Below are 17,695 nucleotides of genomic sequence, written 5' to 3'. Positions count from 1 at the left end.
ACATGTGCACTAGTGAGCCTTGGCCGCCCATGATCCTGTCGCCAGTTGACTGGTTTTCCTTCCTTGGACCACTTTTGGTCAGTCCTGACCTCCACAGCCTGGGAACAACCCACAAGGCCTGGCTCACAGTCTGCACTCTAATTCATCCCAAAGATGTTCTATCGGGTTGAGATCAGGACTCTGTGCAGGCCAGTCAAGTTCCTGCACCCCAAACTCACTCATCCATGTCTTTATAGACCTTGCTTTGTGCACCGGTGTGCAGTCATGTTGGAACAGGGAGGGGCCATCCCCAAACTGTTGCCACAAAGAGAAGCATGAAATTGTCCAAAATGTCTTGGTATGCTGATGCCTTAAGAGCTCCCTTCACTGGAACTAAGGGGCCAAGCCCAACCCCTGAAAAACAACCTCACATAATAATCCCCCCTCCACCAAATGATTTGGACCAGTGTCCAAAGCAAGGTCCATAAAGACATGGATGAGCGAGTTTGGGGTCGAGGAACTTGACTGGCTTGCACATAATCGTGAACTTAAACAGAAAGAACACCTTTGGGATGAATTAGAGCAGAGACTGAGCCAGGCCTTCCCAACCAACATCAGTGCCTGACCTAAAAAATGCACTTCTGGAAGGATGGTCAAACATTCCCATAGACACACTCCTAAACCTTGTGGAAAGCCTTCCCAGAAGAGTTGAAGCTGTTATAGCTGCAAAGGTTGGGCCAACTCAATATTGAACCCTACGGACTAAGACTGGGATGCCATTAAAGTTCATGTGTGTGTAAAGGCAGGCGTCCCAATACGTTTGATAATATAGTGTATGTAGCTATGTAACTGATCAGTGTATACCAACAGTACTATGTTTCAATAAACCTCCACCCTTTGTTAACAAAAGGCCATCTTGAGCTCCAGTCCAGTGACTTTTCCTAGGCTGAAATGAGATGTTATCAGTCTGCTGCAGGTAGGAGGAAGCATTTCCTTAGTCTCCTCTTCCTAGTGATCAGACTGCAACACTGTACCCGTGTAGCAAGTCACAAGGTGAGAGACTGCAGCCGATAGCTGGTGTCATCTTTGAGCCAGCATATCAAGTAAAGTAGATGGAGACGATGAATGATTACTGAACAAAGATGGCTCTGTCCTTCTGGGGAGTCAGGGGGGGAGTGCTGTGATCTCTGTGAAAGGTAAATACCTGGAAGGCTTACAATGTCATATTCAATCACACTTCAACATGTTGAAAATGATTGGTCCACTTTACGTAATGGTAGCATCTCGCTCCATGCTGGAGTTGTTTTATCGGGCATTGATCAGTAGTCTAATCAATAACAATGTCTCAGGCTTCCAGTGGTACATTGTACTTTGTCTTTATTGGCTTGTTGTGACATTGAATATACCATTAATATTCTGGGACTGCTCTGAACTACTCACATCCCATCTACAATCCTACATGCTGTCCCATATGGGACTCCCATCACCCCTTCCCCCCCATCTAGTTGGGGAACCTTCTCATCTTCATCTGGCTGGCCCGCAGAGTCTCAGGGAAGTCCACCCAGGTCGACCAGGAAAAAGCATGCTGAAGCTTTTTAACTGCCTTGTAGCGGCCATTGACTCCAACGCTGCCGCAGCTCTGCGAGTTGTACCAGAAGCCACCACCCCAGTAGTTTGCACAGTTCTGGACGTCCCCATCTTGGTCGTTGTCATAAGTGGAGAACATGTGACCGACTTGAGCAGTCAAGGGATCACCTAGGCAATGAAAAGACACTGTCAGCTTATTTCACTATCCCAAGAGTCCTGACCCCCAACCAAAATGTTTTTATCTGTTTGTTGTGGATGGAATGAGGAAGGGTTAGCTCTTCTGCCAAATTCTCTGCCAAGAGAATGTCAATGTAAGGTTGACAGTCCATATGGAGTTTACTTGTCACAGTGTTTCTACAGAAAAAGCCAACTAGTTTCGGGGTTCCTAGAGGGCCTTCATCAGGGCCACAAAGCAATAACCCATCTCTAAAACATTGGGGTCCTGATTTATAATTACTCTATTAAAGAAATAACTTCTGGAGTCCCGCAGTTGTACAGTGATGCCCCCATGGCATCAATTCAAATCTGCACATTTCTAATAAAATTACAGCTGAGGATTCTAATGGGTTCTGTGTTTTCCCAATGAAACCATGACCAAGGTAGGTTACCTGCTCCACCATCAGTGAACGCTCCCAGGTACAGCCTGTATCCATCGTTCTCCGGGTTCAGGGCATTGCGGGAAAGGCTAAAGTTGCCGTACTGTGCAAAGGCTGTTTCCCCCGACTTTTTTTCCAGCTCCACCCTCAGTTCATACTCTCTGTTCATCGTCAACAGATAAATGTTCTGTAACCCTGGAACCAAAATATAAAGATAGTAACATATACAGATCAGAGCCTAGAGGAAGGTACCAGAACCCTATAAAATTGTGAAAAGTCCCAAGACATCCCAGTCTACAATGTATAACAGGCAAATACTTATCAATGAAAACACCTGAGTCTGGGGCAATGCACTCAACCCCCTTGATGATATTCACTGTACACCAAAGGTCCTTCATTACATCAGAGACCCCCCCCCCCGTCACATCAGAGGCCCTATTTAATTCAGAAGTCCCCCCATCAGTTCAGAGCTCTTCCGTCAAGTCAGAGGTCCCCCCCATCCCTTTAGAGCTCCCCTTTAAGTCAGAGGTCCCTCATCACTTCAGAGCCCCCGTCTTCAAGTCAGGGGTCCCCATCACCTCAGAGGAACCCTCCCTTCAAGTCAGAGGTTCCCCCTTCAAGTCAGAGATCTTCCCTTAAAGTCAGAGGTCCCACCGTCACTTCAGAGGCCCCCATTCAACTCAGAGGTCCCCCCATCAGTTCAGAGCTCCCCCCCTTCAAGTCAGAGCTCCCCCTTCAAGTCAGAGCTCCCCTTTAAGTCAGAGGTCCCTCATTACTTCAGAGCCCCCCCCCTTCAAGTCAGAGGTTCCCCCTTCAAGTCAGAGATCTTCCCTTCAAGTCAGAGGGCCCACCATCACTTCAGGGGCCCTCATTCAACTCAGAGGTCCCCCCCCATCAGTTCATAGCCCCCCCTTCAAGTCAGAGGTCCCCCTTCATTTTAGAGATCTTCCATTCAAGTCAGAGGTCCCCCCATGTCTTCAATGAACCCCCCTCAAGTCAGAGGTCCCCCTTCAAGTTAGGAGGTCCTCCATCACTTCAGAACCCCCCTTTTCGAATCAGAGGTCCCCTCGTCACTTCAGAGAACCCCCCCTTCAAGTCAGAGGTCTCCCCTTCATATCCGAGATCTTCCGTTCAAGTCAGAGGTCCCACCATCACTTCAGCCCCCCCCCCTTCAAGTCAAAGATCCTCCATCGCTTTAGAGCCCCCTGTTCAAGTCAGAGATCCCCCTATCACTTCAGACCCCCCCCCCCCACCCACTTCAGGTCCTGTGTCCTTAGTTCTGTTATGTAACTAAAGTCTTAAAGAATACCCAATTATGAATCATGAGTGAAGAAAAAAAAATCTTGCTTGACTGGATGACTGAAGTTCAGACTTCTTCACTTCATTGCCCAAGGTAAGGAAAAATGTATTTGCAAAGTGAAAATTTGCCCATACTCAACCCCTCCTGCCATCGACTGGTCCCAAGTTGGGAAACATGTGCAGCCTGTGACATAGTTGTTCAGCCAATATGTGAGGAATGACGGGAGAGATTGAACAGATATTAGAGAAAAGAGTTTACCCAACCAGTACTCCCCATCGGCATTCCCGAATCCATTCACATAGTCCTGCCATGACTGCGAGAAGTCCAATAAGCCATTCAGACGTTTCTGGAACACCTGCCAAGGAAGACCATGTCTGCATTAATGTGGATCCATAATATAATCAGACTCAAACCCATCCTAGTGTTGATGCCCTTAACCTTTTGGTGGCCATGTGATCAACTACTGGAACTTATATAAAATTTGGTAAAATAGCGTATGCGGTAAGTCTGAATTTAGCTTTAAATAATGAATGCAGTATTTTTTTTGATTGTTCGATAACTACCTTTGGGTGTTTTGTGGGTGGAATTAGGCCCCTTTCTGTGAGTGTTCTGTGGGTGGAATTACACTCTTGGTGAGTGGAATGCCCCTTTCTTATGGTAGTAGTAGTGCAACCCTTTCTGTGGGTGCAATAGTACCCCTTCCGGGGGATGTTCTGTGAATGGAATTAGACGCCTTTCTGTGGGTGTTCTGTGGGTGGAATTAGGCCCTTTTCTTTGGGTCTTCTGTGGGTGGAATTAGGCCCCTTTCTGTGGGTGTTCTGTGGGTGGAATTAGGCCCTTTTCTTTGGGTCTTCTGTGGGTGGAATTAGGCCCCTTTCTGTGGGTGTTCTGTGGGTGGAATTAGGCCCCTTCCGGGGGATGTTCTGTGTTAGGAATTGGGCCCCTTTCTGTGGGTGTTCTGTGAGTGGAATTAGGCCCCTTCCTGTAGGTGTTCTGTGGATGGAATTAGGCCCCTTCCTGTGGGTGTTCTGTGGGTCGAAATAGGCCCCTTTCTGTGGGTCTACTGTGGGTGGAATTTCACTCTTGGTTAGTGGAATGCCCCTTTCTTAGGGTAGCAGTAGTGCAACCCTTTCTGTGGGTGCAATAGTACCCCTTCCGGGGGATGTTCTGTGGGTGGAATAAGACCCCTTTCTGTGGGTGTTCTGTGGGTGGAATTAGGCCCCTTTCTGTGGATGTTCTGTGGGTGGAATTAGACCCCCTTCTGTGAGTGTTCTGTGAGTTGAATTGGCCCCTTCCTGTGGGGGCTTGGCGGGTGGAATAGTACCCCTTCCTGTGGGTGTTCTGTGGGTGGAATTAGACCCCCTTCTGTGAGTGTTCTGTGAGTTGAATTGGCCCCTTCCTGTGGGGGCTTGGCGGGTGGAATAGTACCCCTTCCTGTGGGTGTTCTGTGGGTAGAATTAGACCCTTTCTGTGGGTGGTCTGTGGTTGGAATTAAGCACCTTTCTGTGGGTGTTCTGTGGATGGAATTAGACCCCTTCCTGTGGGTGTTCTGTGGGTGGAATTAGACCCTTTCTGGGGGTGTTCTGTGGGTGGAATAGCACCCCTTCCTGGGGGTGTTCTGTGGGTGGAATAATTCCCTTTCTGTGGGTCTTTTGTGGGTGGAATTGGGCCCCTTTCTTTGGGTGTTCTGTGGGTGGAATTGTACCCCTTTCTGTGGGTGAAATTTGGCTCTCAGTGGGGGGATGGCCCTTTCTGAGGGTTTGAATAGGCCCCTCTTTCTGGTACTGCACTGATTACCTCCACCAAAAGGGTAGTGATAAATATCGCACCTTTTTTAAATTCCTGTTTCATTCGTAATTTGGATTTAACAGATTTCTGTGCGTTTTTTTTTTTCTGCAATATTTACCGACAATTTTTTTTGTTGTTGTTGTTATTTTTTACCGCAAACAACTATTTTTTTAAAAAAATGAATTGGACTTTATTTACCGCATGTGATAATTTATGCAAATGATACCCATGTGATCAGTGCCTTGGAGTTCTCAAATTTTCCAAAGCTGTTTTTTGCCTGAAGGGATCTCATTGGTTCAGACAGCAATGTGAATCTATCCAATCAGCCAATGCAATAGGGTGGATTTACTAAAACTCCAATGTGCAAAATCTAGTGCAGCTCTGCAAAGAAACCAATCAGCTTCCAGGTTTTTTTTCTTGTCAAAGCTTAAGGCCCCTTTCACACATGCTGTCCGTTTGTCCGTTTTTCATCCATCCGTTGACGGATGAAAAACGGACATCAATGCATCTCTATGTAAAAACGGATGACAACTGATGAAAAACGGATGACAACTGACGTTGTGTGAAAGGGGCCTTATTGAACAAGCCGAGGTTAGAAGCTGATTGGCTGCCATGCACAGCTGCACCAGATTTTGCACAGTCTGGTTTTACTAAATCAACTTTAATGTATTAATTTAACCACTTCCTGACCAGCGGCTGCAATTATACGGCAGCCCTCCTGCGTAAACCGACGTAGGTATACATCGGTCGCGCGCCTGCACCTAGGGGGCAAACGCACTCCGCCGGTGACGCGCTTCCAACCCCACTCGTCAGCGGAGACTCTGATACACGGGTCAGGTGGCTCCAATTGCCGCCTGACACCCGCGATCGCTCCCCGCTGAGAGAGAAGAACGGTCGGCTGTTGTAAACACAGCTGACCGCTCTTCTCCCTGGAATGATCACAGAGCGCCTGTGATCCTTCTATATAGGAACACAGGTCTCTATGAACATTTCACAAGCCCCACCCCCATACAGTTAGAAACACGCCCCTAGGTACACATTTAACCCCTTGATCAATTACAGTGTTAACCCCTTCCCTGCCAGTGTCATTATTACAGTAACAGTACATATTTTTAGCACTGATTACTGTAGTAATTTCACTGGTACCCCCAAAAGTGTCAAAAATGTCAGTCAGGGGTTCCGATCTGTCCGCCGCAATGTCGCACTCCCGCAAAAAATCGCAGATCGCCGCCATTACCAGTAAAAAAAAAAATAAAACAATAAAAATGACAGAAACCTTTCCCCTAGTTCGTGGACGCGATAACTTTTGCGCAAACCAATCAAAATACGCTTATTGTGATTTTTTTTTACCAAAAATATGTAGCAGAAAAACAAATTGGCCTAAAATGTTAAAAAAAATTAGATTTTTAAATTTTATTTTTTGGGAATGTTATATAGCAGAATGTGAAAAATATTGGGTTTTTTTTTTCAGAAGTGTCGCTCTTTTTTTGTTTATAGCGCAAAAAATAAAAAATCGCACAGGTGATCAAATACCACCAAAAGAAAGCTCTGTTTGTGGGAAAAAAAAGGACGTCAATTTTATTTGGGTACAGCGTCACACAACCGTGTTAAAGTAACGCAGTGCCGAATTGCAAAATATGGCCTGGTCATTAAGGAGGCAAATCCTTCCGGGCCAGAAGTGGTTAATTTGACATTTTTTCAGTACATTGCTCCTAAAGAGACCCTGTCACAAACTTAAAATTTTCAGGTAGCACAAAAATATCAAAATATTTTAAATGCATACTTGCAGTGTTTTTCCTTTTTTTTTTGTAATTCCCTTGTAATGTGCCTCCAGAGTTGCTATAAAATTGTACTACTCCAGGAGAAGTCAATTACTTAGCACAGCCCCCTCCCTACTTCAATGTCAGCCCTCTCCTCTACTTGGAGTATTTAATTACTGTCTGTGCTGGCCCAGCTCCTCCACCCCTCCCTTCACCTTCCTATATAACCTTTTATGTAGCTGCCAGGCGAGGGAAATACTTCAGATTTGGGGGATACTGTACCTCTCAGTCTTCTGGGGCTACCTTACTCTGGGATTTTGGATGTCCACACACGGGAGGCTCTTACAGGGAAATATCATGCCTAAAACACATTTTATGGGAAGATTGCTGTTAAAATGAATGGTCTGAGGTCAGGGTCTCTTTAAGGCTGATGACATAACAGAAACCAACAATTTGGTGAGGTATGACAGTATATTCGTTTTCTTTCTGGGTGGTCCATAGTTTCCCTCTCACCGTCCAGATCTTCCCATCGGTGGTCATGTCACAATAGACAGGCAGGGGGCGCTGTGCTCCTTGGGGGTAAATGATATAAACACCATCAGCTTGCTGGCCATGGTCCCAAATCTCCTGACAGTCCAGCGGGTACCAGTCCGTCTCCGGTTTATGTTTAATTGCTGGAGATGAATGGAAGAAAACATAAATCACCAATGGATTGATCCAGAAGCCGGATATTTCCCCGTAGATGACTGCAGTAGTACAGACTTATATTGGTGTCCGTATTCAACTTCATTTGCTTTGCCTGAGAATTGCTCTGGAGCAGAGAGGCCTTCCTTGTCATGTGATCACTGTGGTTGGGTGGCACAATGATCATGTGATTGGGAGCTGGTATTATGGGCTCCCAGTCACTTGATCAAACTGACAGCCACTCGCAGTGACCCTATGACCAGGAGCCCATACTACCAGCTCTGGATCATGTGATCAATGTGGCAGCCACTTGCAGGACCGTATGACCAGGAGCCCATACTACCAGCTCTGGATCATGTGATCAATGTGGCAGCCACTGGCAGTGACTGAAAGACCAGGAGCCCACACTACTAGCTCTCGATCACAAAACCAATATGGAAGCCACTTGCAATGGCCACATGACTGGGAGCTTACACTACCAGCTCTTGATCACGTGATCAATGTGGCAGCCACTTGCAGGACCATATGACCAGGAGCCCATACTACCAGCTTTCAATCATGTGATCAACATGCCACTCACTTGCAGTGACTATATGACCAGGAGACAACATTACCAGCCTTCAATCATATGATCAACGTGGCAGCCACTTGCAGTGACCCCATGACAGGCAGCCCATACTACCAGCTCTCAATTGTGAGATCAATGTGGCAGCAACGTGGGAGCTGGTAATATGGGCTCCCAGTCACGTGATCAAATTGACAGCTACTTGCAGGGCCCTATGACCAGGAGCCCATACTACCAGCTCTGGATCATGTGATCAATGTGGTTGGGTGGCACAATGATCATGTGAATGGGAGCTGGTATTATGGGCTCCCAGTCACGTGATCAAACTGACAGCCACTCACAGTGATCCCATGCAGGCAGCCCACACTACCAGCTCTCAATTGTGAGATCAATGTGGTAGCAATTCGCAGTGACCCCATGACCAGGAGCCCATACTACTAGCTCTAGATCATGTGATCAATGTGGCAGCCACTGACAGTGACTGCAAGACCAGGAGCCTACACTACTAGCTCTCGATCACATGATCAACATGGCAGCCACTTGCAGTGGCCATATGGCCAGGAGACAATACCAGCCCACAATCACATGATCAACGTGGCAGCCACTTGTAGTGACCTCATGATAGGCAGCCTATACTACAAGCTCTCAAGTGTGAGATCAACGTGGCATCAGCTCGAAGTGACCACATGACCAGGAGCCCATACTACCAGCTCTCAATCATGTGATCATGGTGGCAGCCCCTGCTAGTTACCACATGACTGGGAACTCATACTACTAGCTCTCGATCAAATTATCAGCATGGCAGCCAATCACAGTGGCCACATGACTGGGAGCCCACACTACTAGCTCTCAATCACATGATCAACGTGGCAGCCACTTGCAGTGACCATATGACCAGGAGACAATACCAGCCCGCAATCACATGATCAACGTGGCAGCCACTTGCAGTGACCCCATGATAGGCAGCCTATACTACTAGCTCTCAAGTGTGAGATTAACGCGGCATCAGCTCGAAGTGACCACATGACCAGGAGCCCATACTACCAGCTCTCAATCATGTGATCAATGTGGCAGCCCCTCACAGTTACCACAGGACTAGGAGCTCATACTAAAAGCTCTTGATCGCATGATTAACCTGGCAGCCAATCACAGTGACCACATGACTGGAAGCTGACACTACGAGCTCTTAATTTTGTGTTCAATGTGGCAGCCTTTTGCAGTGGCCACAGGACCAGGAGCCCACACTACCAGCTCTTGATCATGTGATCAACAGGGCAGCCAATTACAGTGACCAAATGATTGGGAGCCCACACTTCCAGCTCTCGATCATGCGATCAGTGTGGGAGCCAATTTCAGTGACTACATGATCAGAAGCCCACACTACCAGGTCCAGATCGTTGCCAGTTGACCAAAGCTGTTGGTGGCAGTGCTCAGGGTGCTTTGTGAGTGCGCTTCTAGCACACCATGGTGACACCAGTGGATGCTTATATGTAGCAATGTGGCATAAGGCCCACCAACATATTGCCACATATATGTGTCTAGCCATCATTATGGAGTTAATCAATGACAAATTTCTAGTTTGTGATTGCTCGTACCTAGATCAATCACAATTTGCTACGTGGCCACTATTAGATTTACCAGAACTGTGTAATATGAAGGCCAACTTCAACTTTCAGACAGTCTACTGCACTATAGTAGATGGTAGAGCTTAAGGCAGCCATATACATTGCAATCAAATTGGGAAGCCTGTTTTGGGTTTACCAACAACTACATAATACAGGGGGCCTCCCCAACTCAATACCATCAGAATGGATTATCTTGCTTGGCCCTCATATTACATAGTTTCAGTAAATCCAAATGAGATCATCATACAGAGATTGTCCAATCATAGTGCAATGTGTGGGGCCAACTTGGAGGAAATTATGGAATCGGTTTGTAAATTAACCACTTAAGCCCCAGGCCTATTTCTGACACTTTTTGTTTACAAGTTAAAATCAGTATTTTTTCCTAGAAAACTACTTAGAACCCCCAAACATTATATATATATATATATATACATATATATATATATATATATATATATATATATTTTTTTTAGCAAAGACCCTGGAGAATAAAATGGTGGTCATTGCAATATTTTTTGTCACGCGGTATTTGCGCAGCGGTCTTCAAAACACAATTTTTTTAAAAAAAATTACGAAAAATCATATTTCACTGCATTTAAAGAAAACTAAACAGTAAAGTTAGCCCATTTTTTTGTATATTGTGAAAGATGATGTCACGCCGAGTAAATAGATACCCAACATGTTACGGTTTAAAATTGCGCACACCCGTGGAATGGCGACAAACTACGGTCAATAGAAATCTCAATAGGCGACGCTTTAAAATTTTTAACGGTTACCAGTTTAGAGTTGGAGTGTAGCTCTTTTTTTAAAATTATTGCTCACTCTCTGGCGATCGCGGCGATACCTCACATGTGTGGTTTGAACAGCGATTTCATTCACGGCTCGACTTCCGTATGCGTTTTCTTTCGTGCGCGAGCTGACCGGGCGGGTAAAATAGTTTTTTTTTTTTCCTATTTATTTTTTTTTTTTTTAACTTTATCACAGGTTTTTTTTAAAAATCTGATCACTTTTATTGCTGTCACAAGCAATGTAAACATCCCTTGTGACAGCAATATGTAGTGACAGGTACTCTTTATGGAGGGATCGAGGGTCTAAAAGACCCCAAACCCCTCCACTACACTTCCATGTATTCAAAACGCCGCAAACGGCATTTTTGAATACACTCGTTTTTTGAATTTGCCGCATTTAGCAGCAGAGTAACCCGGACGTGACGTCATGGATGCCGCCTCCGGGTTACGTCGGCGGACGTGTCGGCTGGGTGCTCGGGTCTCCCGGTGGGACGGGAGACCCGGGCAAAGCCGCGGAATGCAGCGGGAGGGGGGGGGCGTCCCCTCCCACTCGCCGGGGTAACGACCGAGCGGCTCCTAAGCTCTCAACAACGGTACCGGGGTGATGCCTCTAGCTAGAGGCATCATCCCAGTATAACACCGCAAAGTTAGCCGACGTACGGGTACGTCACTTTGCGGTAAGTGGTTAAGCGGTCAACTGAAATGAAAGTGTAATTAGGGAGCTCCATTAAATCGGTTGTTGCAGGCCATTTCCTATACTGAACATACTGAATATCAATCAAGCGATACTGATCTTCCGGAATAATTTACCTGGTGATGGATGGGCGGGGCTTCCGCTGACGTGGTAAACTTGCCACAAGAAGAAAATGATCAAGATCTAGAAAGTAACAGAGATTGTTAACGAGGACCTGTCACATCTGTATCAATCAATAAATGATCAATGCCATATCAATGACATAAACATCACGGATATATAAAATTTGTAGCTTGTGAGCGTGAGCGCAATTTTGCGCTGGTTTATGAAATGCATGAAAAGCGCTCATGGTAAATGGCACCCCAAACACAACAAACTTGGTGTGACAGTGCAGTTAGCTGTGAGCGGGTATGTCACCCAGGATTGTCAATCAGGCAGGTTGCGAGGCTTCAGGAGGATTGTTTTATTTAAGGGAAACTGGCTTTTAAGTTTTCTCATTGCTTTGTTAAGTCCACTTGGGGACCTGGAGCCTGGAGATTTCGCAGCGATCTGGGTGGGAGGAAGTCTCCAATCCTGGGACTAGGATTTAGGACTAACCAGGACACTGATGGTGCAGGTGTGGCTGGGTCTTTTAGACAGGACCAAGATTCTGGGCTCCACTCTAGCAGATAGGATGTTTGGAAAGATAAGGCGCACCGATCTAGTGCATTACCACTAAAAACGTTTATTAAAATAGTAAAATGCATAAAATATACTCACAAAAATAGTGTGATAATACACACATATCAACAATTCCATGAATACGTGAAAATGAATCAAAGGTGGTCAGGCACTGCGTGATGCTGAACCGCATGCGGTGAATCGCATGGAGCTGCTGTGGCTTAGGCTGACGTGTTTCGAGGGCGAACCCCCTTCCTCAGAGCCAAGAAATGCTGCTGCCGCACACTGCACAGGCGGGGGGCTAAATGGAGGGTGGCTAAACTGTTCCTATGGGGCGGGTCTGGAGTGGGTAGAGCCAGCCTCCATTTAGCACCCTGCCTGTGCAGTGTGCGGCAGCAGCATTTCTTGGCTCTGAGGAAGGGGGTTCGCCCTCGAAACACGTCAGCCTAAGCCACAGCAGCTCTGCGCGATTCAGCATCACGCAGTGCCTGACCACCTTTGATTAATTTTCACGTATTCATGGAATTGTTGATATGTGTGTATTATCACACTATTTTTGTAAGTATATTTTATGCATTTTACTATTTTAATAAATGTTTTTAGTGGTAATGCACTAGATCGGTGCGCCCCTCTTTTTGTTATCTTTCTTCAGTTTGTATCGGATACCCTTGGTCCCGAGGTGGCAGCAAGACCTTCAGTCATACCCATCCATTTTTATTGTAAACTGACCTCTTCCTTCCCATTATTGCACTTGAGCGCAGGAGATTTGAACTACAGATAGGAGGTTTGGCCCAGGGCCCAGGAGTCAGGGATTGCTCCATGTGGGAGTCAGTGCAGCACGAAGCTGCTATCTATATGCACCCTGTTGGGTGAGCTAAGTCTGTAGGAGACGGACAAGGGCCTGAAGTGTAAGGCCAGAGCAGCAGTGCAACAAGTGGGAGCCAAAAGGGCTGAACGGCGTTTGTGTTGATGAGCAAAGGAATGCTGAAAACCCCGGTGAGGGAAACACTTGTTTTGAGTACTGAACTTTCTTTTAACCTCCCTGGCGGTATGATTCTTTCCGATTTTAGGTGCTGAAAGCGGTACCATTATTTTGCATGTAATTCTTAAGAATGAGCAGCCCAAACCAACTATTTATATATGATTTTTTTTTTTTTACTGTGCGTTCTTCTTATATACACACATATATATATATATATATATATATAGTACAGTAAAACTGCAGGAAAGGGCACTGGGGGGCAAACTAATGTGAATTTATTTTATTTTGCAGTATATCAGTGTGTTTGGTGTGTTTCACTATTTGAATTTGCCACCGGTTCCACCCCCTGCGAGCGTCACATCGCAGGAGACGGAAGTCGGGGCTCACAGAGGATCGGGAGGAAGATCCGCCTTCGCACACCGCCCGCATACATCGCTGGATCCAGGGGACAAGGTAAGTAACCCCTCTACCAGGATCCAGCGATCTTTCTAGCGGTACCCCGAGTGTGGCTCGGGGTTACTGCTTTTGGCACTGAAATTTAACCCCGAGTCACACTCGGGAATACCGCTAGGAAGGTTAATAAACATGGGCAAAGAAAGCCCTTAAAGAAGAAACAGCGAGTGGTGGTGTCCTTAAAGCTGTTCCAGTGGCGGCCCATCCATTGGGGGCGCAGGGGTGCCGCCCCCCCATTCATGCGTCCAGACCCCCTAATCTACATGCAGGGCGCCGGACGCATGGATTCCAATGGGGTTTTTTTTTTTGGAACCCCTTAATTCGGGCCAGAGGCTCTAATAGGCTTGAAAAAATGGTGGGCTCGGGGCGCAGAGCACTGCACCCCGAGCCCACCCAGTTGTGTGACAATAGCAAATGAATATTCGCTATTGTCACAAGGATTCTCCTCCTGGCCAATCAGGAAGCATGTCCTGAGACCCATTTCCCGATTGGCTGAAAGGAGAAGCCAAGCCATTGGCCAAGGAGGAGGAGGAGGGAGGAGACGCAGGAGACTGAGGAAAAGCCGCCGCTGCTGCCTGCCCTCCACATGTTCAGGGTGAGTGAGCCGGTAACCGGGGGGGGGGGGGGGGTATGGTGTGTGGGCTGGTGTGGTCCAGGGGGGGTATGGTGTGGTCCATCTGCCACCCCCCCCAACCCATGGAGCACCAGTCGCCACTGAGCTCTACACTTGGTGGGTAATCTCACAATGGGAAGTACTAGCAAGCATAGCTAAAAAATATTAAATGCAGAGAAGCCGCGCTCCTATCAGCCTGTATGCTAAGCAAGGATTGAAAATGGCCTCAGCCTTGGCTTCTTCCCAACCACCTCCTCTTACGCATTTCGTCCCACTCACAGGGCTTAGTCATAGAAGTGGGATCATGGAGCAAGAGCTCATCAGTGCTGGGGGTGGCCCATAAGTTACTTTAAGGGGTCAAAGTTTAAAAAGGTGCATTAGGGACTTTGCTACATTTGTCACAAGTAGGGCAGACAGGTCGCCTCACAGGTCGCCCCAGTGTGAACCGGCACTTAGGATGATATTTATAAATGTTTTTACCCAATACTTACACAACTTTCACCCAGCATGACCCCCAGGGGATCTATTTATTAATGTTTTTACCCAAGACTTATAAAACTTTCACCCAGGATGACCGCTAGGGGGTCTATATATAAATGTTTTAAGCCACGACTTACACAACTTTCACCCAGCATGACCCCCAGGGGGTCTATTTATTAATGTTTTTATCCATGACTTACACAACTTTCACCTAGGATGACCCCCGGGTTGATATTTATAAATGTTTTTACCCAAGGAAGGGCCCTTTCACACGGGCGATCCGATCAGATCCGCCTGTCAGTTTTTTAGGCGGATCTGATCGGATCCTCCATGCAGCTCTATGGGGCAGCGGATGTCAGCGCAGACACCTCTGCTGACACCCGCTGCCATCCGTATCCGATCCTGTGCTGAAATCTGGACGGATGGAAACCCTATTTTTCCATCCGTTCAGTAATCGGATCGGATCGGATGAGAGCGGACAGGCGGTCCGCTCTCATCCGATCCCCCATAGAGAGCAGCGGGGGCTCAGACACCTCCCTCTCCGCTCTGCAAGCGAAGACTGAGCTGTCATCCGCCGGCTCAGCGGGGATCGCGGATCGATCCCCGCTGAGCAACACGGATCCGCCTACGGAGGCGGACCGTGTGAAAGAGCCCTTACACAACTTTCATTCAGGATAACCCCTAGGGGTCTATTTATTAATGTTTTTACCCACAATTTACAAAACTTTCACCCAGGATGACCCCCAGGAGGTCTATTTATTAATGTTTTTATCCAATACTTACACAATTTTTACCCAGGATGACACCCAGGGGATCTATTTATAAATGTTTTAATCCAAGACTTACACAACTTTCACCCAGGATGACCCCCAGGAGGTCTATTTATTAATGTTTTTACCCAATACTTACACAACTTTCACCCAGGATGACCCCCAGGAGGTCTATTTATTAATGTTTTTATCCAAGACTTACAAAACTTTCACCCAGGATGACCACTAGGGGGTCTATATATAAATGTTTTTACCCACGACTTACACAACTTTCACCCAGGATGACTCCCAGGGGATCTATTGGCACTTTTCCACTGCAAGTAGTGGCTCGGCTCCACTCGAGACTGCTTGGCCCAGCTCGTTTCAGCACTGTATAGGCTCTACTCGGCTCGGTTTGCTTTTCCACTAAGCAGTAAGTGGGTGGGATTACAACGATTCTCTGACCAATCAGTGGCTTGTAGTGACAAACAATCAATGCTGCATGCAAAGGATTGTGGGATACGGCCTGCTTGGAACCCCAACCGAGGTGGTACTGTTTAAGCGAGCCGTACAATGTAGTGGAAGAGCCCCGGTGTACCAAACCGTACCGAACCGTTCTAACCCGTACCATGCGGTACCATGCAGTGGAAAAGCGCCATTTTTATAAATGTTTTTACTCAAGACTTACACAACTTTCACCCAGGATAACCCCTAGGGGGTCTATTTATTAATGTTTTTACCCAAGACTTACACAACTTTCACCCAGGATGACCCCCAGGGGGTCTATTTATTAATGTTTTTACCCAAGACTTACACAACTTTCACCCAGGATGACCCCCAGGGGGTCTATTTATTAATGTTTTTACCCAAGACTTACACAACTTTCACCCAGGATGACCCCCAGGGGGTCTATTTATTAATGTTTTTACCCAAGACTTACACAACTTTCACCCAGGATGACCCCCAGGGGGTCTATTTATTAATGTTTTTACCCAAGACTTACACAACTTTCACCCAGGATGACCCCAGGGGGTCTATTTATTAATGTTTTTACCCAAGACTTACACAACTTTCACCCAGGATGACCCCCAGGGGGTCTATTTATAAATGTTTTTACCCAAGACTTACACAAATTTTACCCAGGATAAGCCCTAGGGGGTCTATTTATAAATGTTTTTACCCACGATTTAAAAAACTTTCACCCAGGATGACTCCCAGGGGATCTATTTACAAATGTTTTTACCCAAGACTTACACAACTTTCCCCCAGGATAGTTGGGGGTCTATTTATAAATATTTTAACACAAGACTTTCACAGCTTTCACCCAGGATGACCCCCAGGGGTCTATTAACAACAATTTTTACCCAACACTTACACAACTTTCACCTCCTAGGGTGACCCCTATGGGATTTATTTAGAAATGTTTTTGCCCAGGTTTACCAAACTTTTCAATTATAGCCAGGGAGCAGAGGGTAGGGATCGAGGCCAAGCTGCACTTTCTGTGTCTATGGACACACAGACTGCGGCTCAGGATTGATGGGGGCACTCAGCTAGGGGGAGGAGCCAAAAGCACTAGCAGGGGACCCCAGAAGAAGAGGATCAGGGCTGCTCTTTGCAAAACCCGGAGCAGGTAAGTATAAAATGTTTACAATCACTCCAAGGTCCCAGGCACAAATCAGGAGAAGACATTGGTCTGACTTACCTTCATGCTGGTCTGGTTGTCCCTACTCCACTTATCGTCTGACCTTCAATGTCAACCACTCTATATATAGACCAAGTGGCACATTGGAGAAAGGTGGAGGAACTGGAGAAGTTTGGGGAAATCCAGTTCTGGGCCATGCGGTCGCTCATAATGGGAAGTCTTACAAACATCTCTTTGATACAAAATTTGTTTAAAAAAAAACAGGCAAGTCTTACAAAGATACTTTTCTATTACCTAACGAGAAATTCTGAAAAAGAGGATAAGGGGGTTCCTGGACTGTGGTGCCTCTGGGTAAGAGAAGAAGAACACTTGTCTATTGTCTAAGACAGAAGCTGTTTACAAAAAGGAACCATTAAATTACTAACATATAGAGTATTTTTCATCCCAAGTTAAAGACTTTATTAAAGGAGAAGCTTGAAAACATTTTTGGTTAGCAGTGGCGTTACGAATCTTGAGCCTTCTATTTAACAAATGTTTTGGGAAACTGGTGAGGTCGCATCAACCTGGCAAAGTTTTTGGCTCTGTCCTCATCTCCTTCAGGTTTTGTTTGCTATCATAGTCCCCGTTTTGGCGTCTGCTTATGAAACGGAGATGAGCAGCGATCCCGATGATTGCAGCTCTTCTTGAATCAATATCGGTTTATGAAACAGAGATGATCGGGGGAGAACATGTTCTCTGCTGATCATCTCC

At 46.4% G+C, this 17,695-nt stretch overlaps 1 protein-coding gene across 1 annotated transcript; it reads right to left on the bottom strand.

Moving 5' to 3' along the window:
* Window positions 1-1,422: 1,422 nt before the first annotated feature.
* Window positions 1,423-17,051, bottom strand: LOC309557327 (microfibril-associated glycoprotein 4-like). The gene is made up of 6 exons (XM_082259994.1): window positions 17,006-17,051; window positions 11,483-11,549; window positions 7,524-7,684; window positions 3,721-3,817; window positions 2,175-2,357; window positions 1,423-1,734 (listed from the first exon to the last, which is right to left on the bottom strand). The coding sequence occupies exons 1-6, from the start codon at window positions 17,009-17,011 to the stop codon at window positions 1,481-1,483; spliced, it is 768 nt and encodes a 255-aa protein (XP_082116120.1). The 5' UTR covers window positions 17,012-17,051; the 3' UTR covers window positions 1,423-1,480.
* Between the last annotated feature and the right edge of the window lie 644 nt (window positions 17,052-17,695).

This window comes from Pelophylax lessonae (assembly GCF_965119305.1).
Source record: "Pelophylax lessonae genome assembly, chromosome: 6".
Classification (NCBI taxonomy): Eukaryota; Metazoa; Chordata; class Amphibia; order Anura; family Ranidae; genus Pelophylax; species Pelophylax lessonae.
The sequence above is the reverse complement of the archived record's forward strand: the minus strand, read 5'-3'. Positions and strand labels throughout refer to the sequence as shown.